Source organism: Rhinoderma darwinii, chromosome 1 (genome assembly GCF_050947455.1).
Source record: "Rhinoderma darwinii isolate aRhiDar2 chromosome 1, aRhiDar2.hap1, whole genome shotgun sequence".
Lineage (NCBI taxonomy): Eukaryota > Metazoa > Chordata > Amphibia > Anura > Rhinodermatidae > Rhinoderma > Rhinoderma darwinii.
Genome location: NC_134687.1, coordinates 633,442,089 through 633,461,319, shown reverse-complemented (window position 1 = coordinate 633,461,319; position 19,231 = coordinate 633,442,089). Strand labels below are relative to the sequence as shown.

Sequence of the window (19,231 nt, the reverse complement as noted above, 5' to 3'; positions counted from 1 at the left end):
CTCTGTCACCAGATTTTGCAACCCCTATCTCCTATTGCAGCAGATCAGCGCTGCAATGTAGATAAGAGTAACGTTTTTTTTTTCAAAAACGAGCATTTTTGGCCAAGTTATGACCATTTTTATATTTATGCAAATTAGGCTTTCTTAAGTACAACTGGGTGTGTTTAAAATTATGTACAAGTGGGCGTGTATTGTGTGTGTACATCTGGGCGTTTTTACTTGTTTTACTAGCTGGGCGTTGTGAATGGAAGTGTATGATGCTGACGAATCAGCATCATCCACTTCTCTTCGTTAACACCCAGCTTCTGGCAGTGCACAGACACACAGCGTGTTCTCCAGAGATCACGCTGTGACGTCACTTCCTGCCCCAGGTCCTGCATCCTGTCGGACGAGCGAGGACACATCGGCACCAGAGGCTACATCGACTTACCTGCAAACGCCGATGCTGCTGCAGAATGAACTGTAGCCTCTGTCGCCTGATCCCGATGTGTCCTCGCTCGTCCGACACGATGCAGGACCTGGGGCAGGAAGTGACGTCACAGCGTGATCTCTCGAGAACACGCTGTGTGTCTGTGCACTGCCAGAAGCTGGGTGTTAACGAAGAGAAGTGGATGATGCTGATTCGTCAGCATCATACACTTCCATTCACAACGCCCAGCTAGTAAAACAAGTAAAAACGCCCAGATGTACACACACAATACACGCCCACTTGTACATAATTTTAAACACACCCAGTTGTACTTAAGAAAGCCTAATTTGCATAAATATAAAAATGGTCATAACTTGGCCAAAAATGCTCGTTTTTGAAAAAAAACAAACGTTACTCTTATCTACATTGCAGCGCCTATCTGCTGCAATAGGAGATAGGGGTTGCAAAATCTGGTGACAGAGCCTCTTTAATGTTGTGCCATCTTATCTGCAGTCTCCATTCTCTAGTGAGATAAGAAGTAGAGACAAATTAACTTGTAGGGACCTTGGAGGGTGAAGAATTATTATAATGCATTGAAATATTCTCATTGGCTGAATCAGAGTCATTACCATACTTTAGATGATTGGCTGAAATTAAAGCCTACACCTTTCCTGTCATTATACTTATTTGGATCAATAAAGACCAGAGAAGGATTTTGATATACCCATTACGAATTTCAGTCTAATGTATTTTGGCCCATGATTGCGTTAACAGGTTGCAAGAGATATATATATCAGTCGAGTCACATTATTATGTCCACCAGCTAATATCCAGGTTATCTCGGGTATCTGGAGCCATGTTGACTGCAGTGCGTCCCACATTTGCTGCAGGGTGCGTGGGGGAGGATCCATATAGCGAATAAGATGATTGAGGTGGTCCCACAGATGCTCAATTGGGTTCAAGTCTGGCGAATTAATGGGCTAGGGAAGTACTTAGAAGCATTAGTCGTGCTCTTGCAACCTGTTAACGCAATCATGGGCCGAAATACATTAGACTGAAATTCGTAATGGGTATATCAACCGATACCCACCCTCCAGTGATTTATCCGGTTTCCAAATTATAGGTGATATATATATATATATATATATACATATATATATATATATATTAAAAAAAAGAAAAACATCCACAAAATACTTTCTGACTATGGGTCGTGAAAATTAAAAATTTAATTTTTCCAATAATATGTATCACACAAGGCATAGTAGAAAAAAAACCAACAAACATATGCCACAATTTGTTACACAGATACTCCCGATTGCGGCAATACTCCACAATTTTTACACAATACCCGATATGTGGTCATAAATTGCTGTTTGGATACACAACAGGGCTTAATAGGAAAGGAACGCCATTTGGAGCATAGTTTTTGCTGGAATGACTTCTGGGCATCATGTCACGTTTGAAAAGTCCCTGAGGTACCAGTACGGTGAAGACCCTCAAGAAGGAACTCCATTTTGGAAAATACACCTCTCAAGGCATTCATCTATGGGAGTAGTGAGTATTTTGACCCCACAGGTGTTTTTCAGAATTGAATGTACAATGGATGAAGCAGAGTGAAAATTTAAAAAATTTACCACAATTATTCCATTTTAGTGCCAAATATGTTGTGCCCAGCTTGTGCCACCGGAGACATAAACCCCATAATATGTTATGCAGGTTCTACTGGATACAGCAGTACCCCATATGTGACTGTTATCTGCTGCCTGGGCAGACAGCACGGCTCAGAAGGGAAAGTGCACCATGCAACATTCGAGGCTTAGTGCTATTTACGGCATTGTGCCAGGATTAGAGGCTCAAAAGTGTCAGACACGCATTCTTGTACCGTTCTCCAGCCCTTCCGCGAACAAACTGCCTTCTGTTACTGCTAAATATTTCACATTCAACTCATCAGTCCAAAGCACCTACTGCCATTTTTCTGCACCCCAGTTCCTATGTTTTCGTGCGTAATTGAATTGATTGGACTTGTTTCCACGTCGAAGGTATGGCTTTTAGGCCGCAATTCTTCCATGAAGACAACTTCTGGCCAGACTTCTCCGAACAGTTGATGGGTGTACCTTGGTCCCACTGCTTTCTGCCTGTTCTGAGCTTATGACACTGCTGGAGATATTCCGATTTAGAAGGGAAGCACGATGTGTCTTTCATCTGCTGCACGGTTCTTCCTTGCCGACTACTGTGTCTACGTTCCTTAATGGTGCCCGTTTCTTTGTACTTCTTCAAAAGAGCTTGAACAGCACATCTTGAAACCCCAATCTGCTTTGAAATATTTGCCTGGGAGAGACCTTGCTCATGCAGTATAACTACCTTGTGTCTTGTTGCTGTGCTCAGTCTTGCCATGGTGGACCTGTGACATGAAACGGTCTTCCACAACTTCACCTTTGTAGCAGAGTTTGTTCCTTACCCAGTTTTAAGCCTCCTACCCAGCTGTTTCTGTTACAGTCAATGACTGTGTTTCAACCGACATATGAAAATGATGATCATTATCACCTGTTTGGTATAATTGGTTTATCATACACTTGAATATAATCCTACAAAATCCATGACTTTATGCAAGTGCACCTAGTAGAACTGATGCGGTTTTGAAGGCATAGAGTGGTCACACCAAATATTGATCTGATTTAGATTTCTCCTGTTTATTCACTTTGTATTTTGTCAATTGATAAAAAAAAACTTGTAACACTTCTATTTTTAAAAACATTCTTACTTTGAAGAATTTTTCCACAACTGCCTAAAACTTTTGCACAGTACTGTAAGTATATATATCGCTTCTTACCTTGTGATGTAAGAGGCTGGTAGTTTTCCATCATGACCTCCTCGTACAGATCTTTGTTTCCTTTTAGATACTCCCACTCCTCCATGGAGAAATAGACAGTGACATCCTGACACCTTATAGGAACCTGACACACACAATGATACAGTCATCACCCAGACACCTCCAGTGCTGTTACTGTAGAATTTCCCAGCATTCCCAGCAGTGTCACCTCTCCAGTCAGCAGTTCAGTCATCTTGTAGATCAGTTCTAAGATCTTCTTCTTATTGTTCTTCTCATGTATCCGGGAGTGAGGGGGAGGCTCTGTGATGGGGCTCTGACTACTGTTCCATCCTCCTGACTCATGGAGATGGATGATGGGAGTCGTACAGTCACCCGACGTCTTCTTCACTATTGTGTACGCCTGTGTATGGAGAGAGACATTTAGGGGAAAAATTCCTTCCCGACTCCATATCTGACAATCAGAATAAATCCCTGGATCAACGACCCATCTCCAGAGATTTAGTACAAACAACCTGGAATATTATTACACTCAAGAAAGACATCCAGGCCGCTTTATGACCATTTCAGTGAATTCCACATGAACACTTCCTCAAACAAGAGTTCCATAGTGTGACTGCTCTTACAGTAAAAAACCCTGTTCTATGTTAATGTAGAAAACTTGCTTCCTCGACACGTAGTGGATGCACACCTCTTATAGTTAGTTTAATATGTCCCCCCTTTCCTCCAGGATATACAAATGACTTTCTTTAAAGAGGCTCTGTCACCAGATTATAAAATCCCTATCTCCTATTGAATGTGATCGGCGCTGCAATGTAGATAACAGTAAAGTTGTTGTTTTTTTTTTAAAAACGATCATTTTTGCCCAAGTTATGAGCAATTCTAGATTTATGCAAATGAGCTTTTCAATAGACAACTGGGCGTGAATTGTGTTTTTACCAACTGGGCGTTGTGAATAGAACTGTATGGCGATGACCAATCAGCGTCATACACTTCTCATCGTTCCCCCCCAGCTTCTTTCACTGCACAGACACACAGCGTGTTCTCGCGAGATCACGCTGTGACGTCACTTCCTCCCACAGGTCCTTCACAATCGCGTCGGACGAGAGAAGACACATCGGCTCCAGGCGTCCGAGAGGGTAATATGCTCGTCTCTAGGGGAGCTCACTATGCTTACCTGCACACGGTGATGCTGCTGCAGATTCAACTGTACCCTCTCAGACGCCTGGAGCCGATGTGTCTTCTCATGTCCGACGAGATGGTGAAGGACCTGTGGGAGTAAGTGACGTCACAGCGTGATCTCGCAAGAACACACTGTGTGTCTGTGCAGTGAAAGAAGCTGGGTGGGAACGATGAGAAGTGTATGACGCTGATTGGTCAGCGTCATACACTTCTATTCACAACGCCCAGTTGGTAAAACGAGTAAACACGCCCAGTTGTCTATTGAAAAGCTCTTTCCATCATATTCTATGTTTCTATATAGATGTCATCCTGATCCTCCTGGTTCCTTGTCATTGCTCTACAACATTACTATTGCTGCATTGGTGACATGACACATAACTGACCATATTGGTGGCTGATCTTCAGCTTCTTGACGTCACTTGGAAGGTCTGGACGCTGTTATACAGGACACTGGATTCTTCCTATTACTTCCTATTATGTATTGTCTCTTCCCTATGTGTGACTTGTTCTATAATGTAGAAAAGTTTACCTCTCCGCTCAACAGGTAGATGATCTCCAAGGTGAAGTTTAATATTCTTCTGCTCATCTCATTCCTGTCCTTGTCCATTCTTGGTGGGTCATTCAGGAGAAGGAACGTTGTGGAGGAGAAGATGAGAAAACTGGAGAAAGTGGAGGATCTAGTACTGCAGACGTCTTTATGAAGAAAGGAGAAGATGGAGATCATACAGGGGACAACATCATGTGTGAAATACAGAACCTCACCTATTGATCATTGAGAGAAACATCTTCTCAGAGCCGTCACCACATGGAATAAAGGGGTATTCCCAACACGGACATTTCTCCACAGGATATGCCAAAAATGTCTGATAGATGCGGCTCCACCTCTGGCTGTGCTCGGCTATGTCTCGATCTCCTATACAAGAGAATGGAGAGAGTCGTGCACACGTGTGGTCATCTCTCCATTCATTCTCCACCTGAATGTAGTCATCACCTCACCAGGCAGGTCGGGGGACCCCCGTTCTCCACATAGAGGTGGGACCCCCATATATCAGACATTTATGGTATATCGCTCAGGTGAGAATTTGCAGCTTAGAAGAGTAAAATGAGGACATTTCCCCTCCAGACAATGAAGACCTGACTCCTGACAACCTGACACATGGCGGATACTGGGGAGACATTGCTGACATCTCACAAGACGTGGTCTTGATATGAACTGTGAGGTTCTGCAGCAGCTGAGGTGACATCATATATAAAGGGAACATGAAGTGTGATCTCTTATGTTATAGCGCAGGTGGAGTGGAGCAGAATGATACATTGTTTTGAGGGATTAGAATCAGTATAAACTTGTATCTTATTCATTTAACCCCTTCCTGCACAGGACAGGGCTAGGATGAGACAAGCTCAGAAGTTATTCCAATGCTGCAGGGAGACCTGAAACCTGTTGCAAAGGCTTAAAATCTGAGATAACGACAATTCCAGAATTTTAATTCCTTCCCAGCCTTCGGCAGGATGGTTCCCCTTCATTGTGGATTACATTTTGTGTGTGATTTTGGCTCTGTACTGTACATGTTGTTTTTATTATTAAATTGAACTCAGCTTGTATGTATGTGTTCTTTCACCTGGCGGATCATATGTTCACTATATCGAGAACAGTATTTGCCCCCGCTTAGGCCCCATGCACACGACCGTAAAAACTCCCGTAATTACGGGCCCACAGACTTCTATTGGCCACGGGTACCTCCCCGTATGCTTACGGGAAGGTGCCCGTGCCGTTGAAAAAAAGATAGAACATGTCCTATTTCAGGCCGTAATTACGGCACGGGCAGCCCATAGAAGTCTATGGGGCTCCCGTAATTACGGGTGACTACGTGTGTGGTGGAGGAGGGATAATGTGGGTTGTTTTTCAGGGGTCGGCCCCTTAGTTCCAGTGAAGGGTTAAATCTTCAGTACACAAGACATTCTGGACAATTGTCGCTTCCAACTTTGTGGGAGCAGTTTGGGGTTCAGCCTTTTCTGCGTCCTGGTGCACAAGGTCCATAAAGACATGGATGGGGGACCTTAGTGTAGAAGAACTTGACTGGCCGCCGAGTCCGGACCTCAACCCTATCCAACACCTTTGGGATGAACTAGAACGGAGATGACGAGCCAGACCCCCTCCCCCAACATCAGTGTCTGACCTCACAAATGATCTTTTGGATGAATGGGCAAAAATTTCCAGACACCTCAAAATCTTGTAGAAAGCCCCGAGAAGAGTGGAAGCTGTTTTACTGCCAATAGGGGGGACGACAGGACCAGCTCCATATTAATGTCTATTGATTCATAATGAGACGTCATAAAAGCTCTTGTATGTGTAATGTGGAGGTGTAATAATATATATATATATTTTTTAAAACATACAGGGGAATGTTTGGAAATATTGTCTGGTCATGTATTACCGCATGGTGGCGGTTCAAATGGTTAAAACTACCTGACAGGTTCCCTTAAATTTACAATGAATTGAAAACAATTCCATCTGCCCTGCAATTTTGTTATTATAAATATATCCTTTATAATTATACCAGACTAAGCTCAGTACATATATACAGCACCAGAACATAGCTCAGTACGTATATACAGCACCAGAACAAAGCTCAGTACATATATACAGCACCAGAACAAAGCTCAGTACATATATACACAATACCAGAATAAAGCTCAGTACATAAATACAACACCAGAACCAAGCTAAATACATATATACAGCACCAGAACAAAGCTCAGTACATATATACAGCACCAGAACAAAGCTCAGTACATATATATATACAGCAGCAGAACGATGCTCAGTACATAAATACAGCACCAGAACCATGCTCAGTACATACATACAGCAGCAGAACAAAGCAATTATAGTGTAGGAGGGGGTGGCGGCTGGTTTCATTGGCAACAGGCCGCCACCTGAGGCGAAAATCTCATCTCGCCTAATGGTTGCTGCGGCCCTGCCTGTAAAGAGCACTGAACCTGTGTGTCCATCACATGACCCTGTAAAGATCCCAGCACCTGTGTCCAACACATGACCACGTAACAAGCTGTGCACTTGTATATCCATTACATTACCCTGTCACGAGCCCAGCACCTATGTGTCCATCATATGACCCTGTAACGAGTACTGCACCTATGTGTCCATCACATGACCCTGTAACAAGCCCAGCACCTGTGTATCCGTCACATGACCATGTAACAAGCCTTGAAACTGTATGTCCATCACATGACCCTGTAAGAAGCCCAGCACTGGTGTGTCCATCACATGACACTGCAACGAGCTCAGCCCCTGTGTGTCCTTCATATGGTCAGGTAATGAGACAGGCACCTGTGTGTCAATCACATGACCCTGCAACAAGCTCAGCCTGTGTGTCCGTCACATGGCCATGCAACGAGCCGGGCATCTGTATGTGCGTCACGAGACCCTGTAACGAGCCGTGAATCTGTGTGCCCGTCACATGACTTTGTAACGAGCCGTGCTTCTGTGCCCATCACATGACCCTGTAAAGAGATCTGCACCTGTGTGTCCTTCACATGACCATGTAATGAGCCGTACATCTGTGTGTCCATCCCGTGACCATGCAACGAGCCGTGCGCCTGTGTGTCCATCATATGACCCTGTAACGAGCCGTGCACCTGTTTGTCCATCACATGACCCTGTAAAGAGCCGTGCACGTGTGTGTCAATCACATGACCCTGTAACGAGCCGTGCGCCTGTGTGTCCATCAGATGACCCTGGACAGAATTTTATTCACTAGAAAGAAACCAATGAAGGTTCCTACCGAATGACAACAAGCAGGGATCTTGAAAATTGTGAGGAAATTATAAAAAAAAAAAAGTATATTATAATATTGTCCAATAATTATACGAAGAATAAAATTTATTGACACCGGAATATTCCTCTATTCACGTTCACATATATCAGTTGTATCAGCATCAGTTTTTTTTGTCTCAAGTGATTACAACTACTGCAAAAACTGATGCAAAAATGTATCAGTTGCCATCAGGCTTTTTCACAATTTTTACTACAAAACCATCAGTTGTTGTTAGTTGTCATCAGTTTTTACCACAATGGTCCACCAAAAAGGTCGTCTAGGGTCTGAAAATATGTCAATTTTATCAGAGTAGCGCATAGTTTGTGATAGATTGGATACATGATAGATTAGATACACTTTGTGTACCATGTCAGGGCTCTCCTTCTCTGCTCCGGCCTTGGCGCTACACTGCAGTCTGACACACACATTTTAGGGTCACGTATGTAATATTCAATGCAGCGCCGGCGCCTAGAGGCAGAGCCCACAAGGCAGCTGCTGTCCACTGACCTCAGATCAGATCTTCAAAGCAGCCATGTGAGCCTGCAAAGACGCCAAACACTAGCCCTAGCTTCAGGGAGTAGCTAGCGTTTAGCACTTTTAGGCTGGGTTCACACAACCTATTTTCAGACGTAATGGAGGCGTTTTACGCCTCGAATTACGTCTGAAAAAACGGCTCCAATACCTCGGCAAACATCTGCACATTACTTTCAATGGGCTTTACGATGTACTGTGCCGACGACCTGTCATTTTACGCGTCGCTGTCAAAAGACGGGGCGTAAAATTACAGCCTCGTCAAAAGTAGTGCAGGACACTTCTTGGGAAGTTTTTGGAGCCGTTTTCTCATGGACTCCAATGAAAACAGCTCCAAAAACGGACGTAAAAACGCAGCGAAAGAGTTGCTCAAAAAACGTCTGATAATCAGGGGCTGTTTTCCCTTGAAAACAGCTCCGTATTTTGAGACGTTTTTGACTCTACGTGTGAACATACCCTTACAGCTACCCAACCCACCTGCATCTGTGCTGTTAGGATATATTCTCGCCGTGCGGTCAAATCACGTTTTTGCTGCGATTTTGCAAAAATTGTGGCAAAAAAAATGGGATTTGACCGCACTGTGTAACTAGACTAAGGCCTTATTCAGACAACCGTGTTTGGTCCAAGATATACGGAGAGTGATGCTTTCAGTACGGGACCGGGGACAGTATTCCCACAGGAAGGGAGAGACTATGATCATAGAAACCCGGCTCCCTGAACTGTGGTCGACACACGCTCCGTATATCACAGACCGAACATGGACGTCTGAATAAGGCCACTTACTTGTCTCCTATTTTTGGTGCAGATTGTGCACTGAAAAATCACAACAAATTACAACATAAGGCCTTATTCAGACCAACGTGTGTGAAATCAGCCCATGCGGGACCCGTTTTCACAGATCTCTTAGATTTGAGTCTATTGATGGATCCGTGAAAACGCACAAAAATTGGACATGTCCTATTTTTTACAGGCCCTTCACTCAGTCCGTTAAAACAACGACCATGTGAATAACCCCATAGAAATACCTGCAGCCATGTGACGGCCATTAAAAAAACGTTCTTCACACGGACGATTAACATGTTAGTCTGAATAAGCCCTAATTCATGTGAATGGGGTTTGTCAAAATCCCATGCACGTGCAGCAGAAAAAAAATGTACATGGAATTCAGGACGTGCTGCCGATTTTTAGCCCCTTAACGCAATATCACCTAACTGTATATGATAAGGGTTAGGTATGTATGGGAAGTATAGAGCGAGCTCACTGGCCGAGCTCGCTCCATACACAGCGGATGACGACTGTCTTACGCAGCCGACACCTCACTGCAACGGGCGCAATCAAAGATCACTTTGATTCCGCCCGTTTAACACCTTAAATGCCGCGGTCAATCGCGACCGTGGCATTTAAAGTGTTAGAATGAGGGGGCACCCCCTGAAACAAGCCATTGCGCCAAAAAATGGCGTAATCGCTGTTTTTTGCCTATTTCACCCCACAAATAATGTTTTTCAGCTTCCCAGTACATTATGCAGTACAATAAATGGTGCCATGAAAAACTACAACTTGTCCCGCAAAAAACAAGTCCTCTTATGGCAATATAGATGGAAAAATAAAAAAAATTATAGCTTTTGGAAGGTGGAGAGGAAAAAACAAAAGTGAAAATCCGAAAAATGGCTGAGGAGGGAAGGGGTTAAATCAGCAGCATGTCTATTAGGCTATGTTCACACGCTTAGCAAAAACCGTCTGAAAATACGGAGCTGTATTCAAGGGAAAATAGCTCCTGATTTTCAGAAGTTTTTAAGCAAACTCGTGTTTTTCGCTGAGTTTTTGGAGATGTTTTTTTATAGAGTCAATGAAAAACGGCTCCAGAAACGTCTGAAGAAGTGACCTGCACTTCTTTTTCGCGGCCGTTTTTCAAAATGGCCCATCGGAACATAACGCCATTTTTCCCATTGAAATCAATGGGCAGATGTTTGGAGGCGTTCTGCTTCTGATGTTTCGGCTGTTTTTTTGGCCCGGTTACGGCCAGAAAAATGGCCGAAAATAAGCCGTGTGAACATATCCTAATGTTTTACAATATAAAGGGTTAATTTGCTGTAAATCCCCAGCCAATTCTGTAACGCACACATTGAGGAATTTGGTGCACAAAATCCGCATCAAAACCACAGGTAATTCCACAGGTAAAATCTGCACCTAATCGTGCGTTTTTTTTATAAGTTTTTAGGTGCGGTTTTTACATTTTGATGCGGAAATAGGTGCAGGTTTTCTGCTGCCGATTTTTTTATTTTTTTTTTATCTAGTCAAAAACAATTCGCAAGCGGAAACGCAAGATAAAGTGACATGTAGCATATTTTCAAATACGCACTGCAGGTCATTTTTTGTGCAGAAAATGCGACATGTAGATGAGATTTCTTGATCTCGTTTACTTTGCTGGCACTGTATTACACTGCGGATTTGCCGCACGAAAATACCCGCGACAAATTTGCACGTAATAAGTATCGTGTGCATTTGGCCTAACAGAGTTTTTTTTAACTCACCCTAAGGGCAGATACACACGAACGTTGCGTTTTTGCGCGCGCAAACAACGCTGCGTTTTGCGCGCGCAAAAACCATTTGACAGCTGCGTGTGTCATCCGTGTCTGATGCGCGGCTGCGTGATTTTCCCGCAGCCGCCATCATAGAGATGAGGCTAGTCGACGCCCGTCACTGTCCAAGGTGCTGAAAGAACTAACTCTTTCAGCACCCTCGACAGTGAATGCCGAACACAATATCGCAAAACCTGTAGAAAAAAAAGAAAAAGTTCGTACTTACCGAGAACTTCCCGGCCGTTGCCTTGGTGACGCGTCCTTGGTGACGCGCCTCTCTTGACATCGGTCCCCACCTCCCTGGATGACGCGCCAGTCCATGTGACCGCTGCAGCCAGTGGCGGATTATCATATGGGCGTTTCGGGCGGCCGCCCGGAGCCCGAGGCTCCCAGGGGGCCCATGGCAGCCCGAAACGCACATAATCTCCTAAATCTATTCAGCGCGCTAGCGCTGCTAACGGCCGAAGATGAGGAGGAGCAGGGAATTGGCCGGGAAATAGGTAGGACACGCCTCCCTGACAAGTGCGGGCCGCCGCCATTGAGTAACAGAACAGCGACGGACGGCTGTTCTGTTACTCCAAAGCAGCAAGACAAGAGCCGGGCGGGCGGTCACCGGCGCTGAGGTCAGTACAGGCGCATCCTCCTGCCCAACTGGTTCCCGACCGCTGGCTGTATTTTTACGGCCAGCGGTCAGGGACGGGTCCTTAAAACCCGAGCCATAGACTTTCTACGGCTCGGGTTTTAACTTGCTGCCCGTGCGATCGGGTAGCTGAATGTCGGGTCTCCGGCTGTCAGTGACTGCCGGGGACCCTGAGGAGAAGATAGGAGCAGCTTTCGCTGCTTCTGTCTTCTCTGATCTCTTTTACACAGCGCTCAATGAACGCTGTGTAAAGGAATAGAGACAGCAGCAGCGGCGCTGTCTCTATTCCTCCCGGTGATCATGTGACTGGTCACATGATCGCCGGGTGCCGTTAGTGGCAGACTGTTGCTGGGTCTTACTAGACCCAGCACAGCCCTATTAGTGACAATCGTCACTATGAGAGGGCTGATTTCCCCTGTAACTGGGGCTGCTGTGCAGCTCCAGTTACAGTGGAAAAACATGGTGTAAAACAAAAGAAAAATAATATATAAAGTTCCCCAAAAGTCTTTTTTGACCTTTGAGGATCAGACCATAGTAATAAAAAATAGTAAAGTGCAAAAAAAAATTAAATAATAAATACACATAAAATACCCACCCCAAAAAAAACGTCCCCCCGCCAATCATTGTTGTAACGCTAGCGCTGACCCAATTACCCTAATATAGACATGTAATATATTAAAATTTACGGTAGACAATGACGATTACAAATAAAAGGTCTATTTTAGGGTAAAACAATGTTATTACCAAAAAAAAATAGCTGAAACGTAAAAAAGCTTATTTTTTTACTATTATTTTCAAACTTTATGAATAAAAATTCTAAAATAGCAAAAAAGGATGTGTATAAAAACGCTAAAAAAACGAAACCTGCATTGTCTACGGAAAAAACTTCGCAAAAATCACGTCGGTTTTATATTTTTATTTAATAAAAATGTGTGTTTGGGGCAACTTTGTAATTACGTTTCATTAAAAAATATTTTCACTTTTTGAGATACAGCTGCTTTGTATCCTGTATCTGTCAGGTCAGCAGGACTGACGGGATCAGTGAAACGGGCCCTGCGCTAAATTATAATCTTAGATGTGATAGATTTGAGGTGGATCCTGCGTGTCACTGATCCTGTCAGTCCTGCTGACCTGACGGATACAGGATACAAAGCAGCCGTATCTCAAAAAGTAAAAATATTTTTTAATAAAATCAATCAATCACACTGATACACAGACATACCATATATATATATATATATATAATTATAATATAAAGTTTTTAAATGTGTACATAACATTGTGGCACTATATACAAGGGGGAGCGCTGTGTGGCACTATATACAAGGGGGGGCTGTGTAGTGCTATCCACAGTGGTATGTGTGTGGCGCTCTTTATAGGGGGGGCTTTTTGGTGCTATTTACAAGAGGGGGAGGGCTGTGTGGCGCTCTCTACAGGGGGGCTGTATGGCACTATCTATAGGGGGCTGTGTGTAACGCTCTCTACGAGGGGGATGTGTGATATATAGCGGGGGCTGTGTATGGCGATATCTATGGTGGTGTGTAATATCTACAGGGGCTGTGTGTGGCACTATGTACAGGGGGCTGTGTGTATGTGGTGTTTTACAGTGTGTGGTATTATTACATTCAGGCGCGCAGTGTTTGGTGCTATTATATTTAGGGGTACACTATGTGGCACCATGATAACTTTATTTTCGTTTATAGGTGTGGAAATGTTGGAAAAGTGAGGAGACGTCTAAGTGGCAAATTCTGCAGAAATGAGTCATGGCCGGGAGAAGTCGTCATGAGTGCTGGACCGGATGGAGAAGAAAAGAGGAAAAAAACTACTAGAATCTGAGACGTCGTCACCTGTGAGTCACTAGATTTATAGAGAATCTGTCACCTCTCCTGACATGTTTATTATAGGAAATCCTTGTATTTCACAAAAAGTCTTTCTGCAGTCCAGGACTGATAGACAATTCCCCTTGTCAGGAGGTTGTGTCCCTGCACAGTGTGATCCTGTCAGTATGTATGGACACAGCCCTGTGACAAGGGAAATCGTAACTGTTAATGCTTGCCCAAAAAGGTAGTGTTAAAAATAGTTACGGCGCGGTGAGGAAGGGGGGCCCAAGTTTGGGTAACAGCCCAGGGCCAATGGTCTACTTAATCCGCCACTGGCTGCAGCCTGTGCTTGGCCTGTGATTGGCTGGAGCTGTCACTTGGACTGAACTGTCATCCCGGGAGGTCAGACTGGAGGAAGACGCCGGGAGTTATCGGTAAGTCAGAACTTCGTTTTTTTTTCTACAGGTTCATGTATATTGGGATCGGAAGTCACTGTCCGTGGTGCTGAAACAGTTTAACTCTTTCAGCACCATGGACAGTGACTATCTCCTGACGTCGCGTACCGATAATTTTTTTGCCGGGTTCGGCCAAAACGAGTTCGGCCGAACCCGGTGAAGTTCGGTTCGGTTGTCCGGGTTCGCTCATCGCAAAGACACTCCGTTTGGATGTTCGGAAACAGAAAAGCACGTGGTGCTTTTCTGTTTACATTCATCCTTTTGACAGCTGGTGCGCTGTTTCAGTCGGTTCGCACGGAAGTGCTTCCGTGCAACCTGCGTGGTTTTCACGCACCCATTGACTTCAATGGGTGCGTGATGCGCGAAATACGCAGAGTTATTGAACCTGTTGCGCTTTTTGCGCAGCAGACAAACGCTGCGCAAAAAGCACGGACTGTCTGTACTGCCCCATAGACTTGTATTGGTCCATGCGTGCCGCGTGAAAACCACGCGGCCCGCACGGACTGAATACACGCTCGTGTGAATCCCCCCTAAGACCCCGTTCACACATGTTGGATTTGATACGGAATCCGATGACATGCCGATGATTCTGCATCCCAGGCATGTGAGGTTTCCGCAACCCAGTTCACATTTTCCACGTGTATTTTTGTCCGCACCATGAAAAGAAATCCACCACAGCAATAAGTAGCGTGCGACTTATATTACATGGAAAAGCCAAGGATGAGCAACTTTGAATGACAATGGGACTTAGGCCTTGTTCACACAGTATTTTGAAGGCAGTAAAATCTGCCTTGAAATTCCTTCAGGCTTTCTCTGCATCCCATTGATGTCAATGGGAGGTCAGAGACAGAAATGCCTGAAGAAAGGGCATGTCGCTTCTTTTTCTCGCGAGCGTTTTTTGCCGGAAAAAAAACTCCATCTCCCGTTGAAATAAATAGGAAGCGATTTCGGCTGTTTTTTTACCGCCGTTTCCAACGCGGTTTCCGCTGCAAAAATTGTGGCAAAAAACTCTGTGTGAACAGGGCCTTATTTTCGTGCGGATCTGCTACACGCTTGTGGCATCTGCGGAAGGAAATCAAAGGGGAAGACTCCGATTTTTGCTGTGGAAAAACACATTGATCTTTAATGGAAACGTAAGAGCGGAGCATTAGTGCTCCTTACATCCTCACATGCGCTTCCCCCTCTCTTAAGGCCCCTCCACATCGTGTTGTTACCCTAAGTTTATCGTGTACGTCATAAAATCTCCTACAGTAATCTATAAACAACGTGGACGATAATTCACAGGGCTCCATTATCTCCTTTTAGCCTCCGTCGGGCTGGTAGATGTCGGTAAACCTTATTTTTGAAGGATGGAATAGCGTAGTAGAGAGATTCCACACAAAAAAACGTATACCGCTCCTGACAATAGTATATGGACAGTGACGTCAGGAGCTTCCCAATGTTGGAGTCCCCGGACAGAGAATCACAATCAGGGTATGTTCACACGGCCTATTTACGGACGTATTGCATGCGTTTTACGCCTGGAATTACGTCCGAAAATACGGCTTGAAAGCAATGGGCTGACGTTTGTCTGTCCACACGAGGCGTATATTTACGCGTCACTGTCAAAAGACGGCGCGTAAATAGACGCCGGCGCCAAAGAAGTGTCCTGTCACTTCTTCAGACGTAAATGGAGCCGTTTTCCATGGACTCCATGGAAAACCAGCTCCAGTTACGTCCGTAATGGACGCGGCGTTCAAGCGCCTGCACATGCCGTTACGGCTGAAATGACGGGGCTGTTTTTTCCTGGAAACAGTCCCGTAATTTCGGCCGTTACGGACGCTGCCGTGTGAACATACCCTCACTCTGCCCGTGGACTTTGTCCCTGGGAAAGCTCCTGACATCATTGTCCATATAAGTAAAGTGACGTCAGGGGACTCTCCAGGGCCGGAATCCCCGGTCACAGCGTTGCCGACGCTCCGGCCGTGTACTCAGGCTTTGCAAAGCTCCGGACGTCACTTACATATATGGACATCAGGAACAGCGCCAGAGTCCCTGGGCAGAGCGCTAGTAGAAGGCTCCAGCCCTGGGAAAGCTGTAGACGTCACTGTCATTCACGGACAGTCACTCCAGGACTTTCCCCAGGGCCATTCCCCGGGCAACGTATTGTGTATAACATACAAACGTCAGCGCCACACTTTCCGTATCCCACCCCCAGTAATGGAGAGGGGCCCAGACATCTTGGCTGTATGGGGCCCAGAAATTCCTGATGGCGGCCCTGATGCCACACCCCCCCCCCCCCCCCCGTAGATAGCGCCACACAGAGGAACCGATGAACGGAAAGCCGAACAGAGACTATCGCTTCCATTTGCATTACCATTGATTCAATGGTAATGCTTCAGTTGCAGTTGGTTTCCGCTCCGTAAAGTTTAAGTTGTCACGGAAACAATAGCGTAGTAAACTATGCTACCGAACAGCACCACAACTTATGTCCCATGTGCCAGAACAAATTGCAGAGAAAGCTATAGAATCTGTTCTAGCATCAGTTTCCCTCCGGCTTTTCTGCAACACGCCGGAGGGAAACGGACAGGAATAAGGGTATGTTCACACACAGTAGCAAAATACCTCTGAAATTACGGAGCTACTTTCGCCTGAAAACAGCTCCTGATTTTCAGACGTAATTGCATGTACTCGCGTTTTTCGCGGCGTATTTTACGGAAGTTATTGGAGCTGTTTTTCAATGGAGTCAATGAAAAACTGCACCAAAAACGTCCCAAGAAGTGACATGCACTTCTTTATCGCGGGCGTCTATTTACATGCCGTCTTTTGACAGCGACGCGTAAAATTACACCTCGTGGGAACCGAACATCATAAAACCCATTGAAAGCAATGGGCAGATGTTTGTAGGCGTAATGGAGCCGTTTTTTCAGGCGTAATTTGAGGTGTAAAATGTCCGAATTACGTCTGAAAACAGTGCGTGTGAACATACCCTGACATTTATGCATACCTCCAAACTCTCAAGTAACACAAAGAGGGACAACCGATGCGGTGCGCAGATTTTTTTTTTAAAGCCACGCCTCTAATCCCACCCAATCCCCGCCCATACACACCCGATTCAGCCCACACACAGTATCATGCTCCCATAGTGCCTCCCACACAGTATCATGCTCCCATAGTGCCTCCCACACAGTATAATGCCCCCATAGCTGCCCACACACAGTATAATGCCCCCATAGTGCCTCCCACACAGTATAATGCCCCCATAGCTGCCCACACACAGTATCATGCTCCCATAGTGCCTCCCACACAGTATCATGCCCCCATAGCTGCCCACACACAGTATCATGCTCCCATAGTGCCTCCCACACAGTATAATACCAAATAGCTGCCGCCATACAGTATAAAGCTAACACAGAAGCCCCCATACAGTATAATGCCCACACAGATTCCCCCATGCAGTATAATGCCCAAATTCCCCCATACAGCATAATGCCCCATAGCTGCCCCATACAGTATAATGCCCCCTTAGCTTCCCGTTGTGCCAGTGCCCTTGTAGATAGTGACACAGTGCCCATGTACATAGTGCCACAGTGTCACCTGTAGATAGTGCCCCAACCCCCTGTAGATAGAGCCTTTGGGACTCCCTCTAGTAGCGGAATCCCCAGCCAGAGCATAGGCTGGGGATTCTGCTCCTAGAGGGAATCCCTGATGTCACTGGCCATATATGGACAGTGGCGTCAGTGGCTACTCCTTGAGCAGAATCCCCGTTGCGTTCCGCTCCAGGAGGAGATAGTAACCTCAGGAGTTTCCCCTAGGAGCAGAATCCCCTGCCAGATCATCGGCAATGGGGATTCCGCTCAAGGAGTAGCCACTAATTCTGAAGCAGGGAATCATCAGCTCCCTGCTTCAGAATTAGTTTGACAGCGGGACATACCCCCGGACGCCCGAGACAGCGGGATACCGCCAGGAATCCGGGACGGTTGGAAGGGATATGTGATCAGCCCCTCAGAAAAGAAAATCAGTAAGTTACATGTCCCTCAAATACATCACGCAAGGGGCGGAGTCACTGAATGATTGACAGCTCCCTAATACACAAAATTATCCTCCCACAACCTGTAACATACACTGACCTCATCACTGCATCATGGGAAATCTCCTGACTGATAACAGAGAGAACACCCGACCAGCGACAGCTCTCTACCTCATACACGACAATAACTGAAGGACCTGTGATGACGTCACGATCATGTGACCAGGACAGGAGGGGCGGAGCTTATCAGTGTAGGGGAGAAGTGGTGGATGAAGTACCTGTGATGATGATCATGTGACATGAGGGACGGAGCTCTGTGAGAGTGCGGGGCACCTGCTCTGTGTGGAGAAATGATGGATTCGGTTTTTTCATCAATTGTGTGAGAGGTGAAGCCAGGAGAATGCTGGGAGTTGTAGTTCTCTTATACCTTCTCCCTATAATGTCCTCTGATATTCCATAATAACAGTCTGCACATGCTGGGAGTTGTAGTTCTCTCTTCTCTTATACCCCTCACTGTAATGTCCTCTGATATCCCATAATAACCTGGACATGCTAGGACTTGTAGTCCTCTCATACCTTTCTCCATGTAATGTTCTCTTATATCCCATAATAACAGCCTGGACATGCTGGAAGTTGTAGATATTTCCTCTTTTACCCCTCCTTGTAATGTCCTCTGAAATCACATAATAACAGGCTGGACGTGCTGGGAGTTGTAGTTCTCTCCTCTTATACCTCCATCCTGTAATGTCTTATGATATACCATAATAACAGCCTGGACATGCTGGGAGTTGTAGTCCTCTCCTCTTATACCTCCATCCTGTAATGCCTTATGATACACCATAATAACAGCCTGACATGCTGAGAGTTGTAGTTCTCTCATCTTATACCTCCATCCTGTAATGTCTTATGATATACCATAATAACAGCCTGACATGCTGGG

General features: G+C 45.3%; 1 protein-coding gene across 1 annotated transcript in view; it reads right to left on the bottom strand.

Moving 5' to 3' along the window:
• LOC142657947 (uncharacterized) overlaps positions 1–18,481 on the bottom strand; it is a 48,515-nt gene extending 30,034 nt beyond the window's left edge. The window contains exons 1-4 of the mRNA XM_075833548.1: positions 18,392–18,481; positions 4,951–5,114; positions 3,451–3,642; positions 3,243–3,366 (exon numbers count right to left, since the gene is read on the bottom strand). Coding sequence (XP_075689663.1) covers positions 3,243–3,366; positions 3,451–3,642; positions 4,951–5,028 — 394 coding nt within the window. The 5' untranslated portion in view covers positions 5,029–5,114; positions 18,392–18,481. The remainder of the gene's footprint in view (positions 1–3,242; positions 3,367–3,450; positions 3,643–4,950; positions 5,115–18,391) is intronic.
• Between the last annotated feature and the right edge of the window lie 750 nt (positions 18,482–19,231).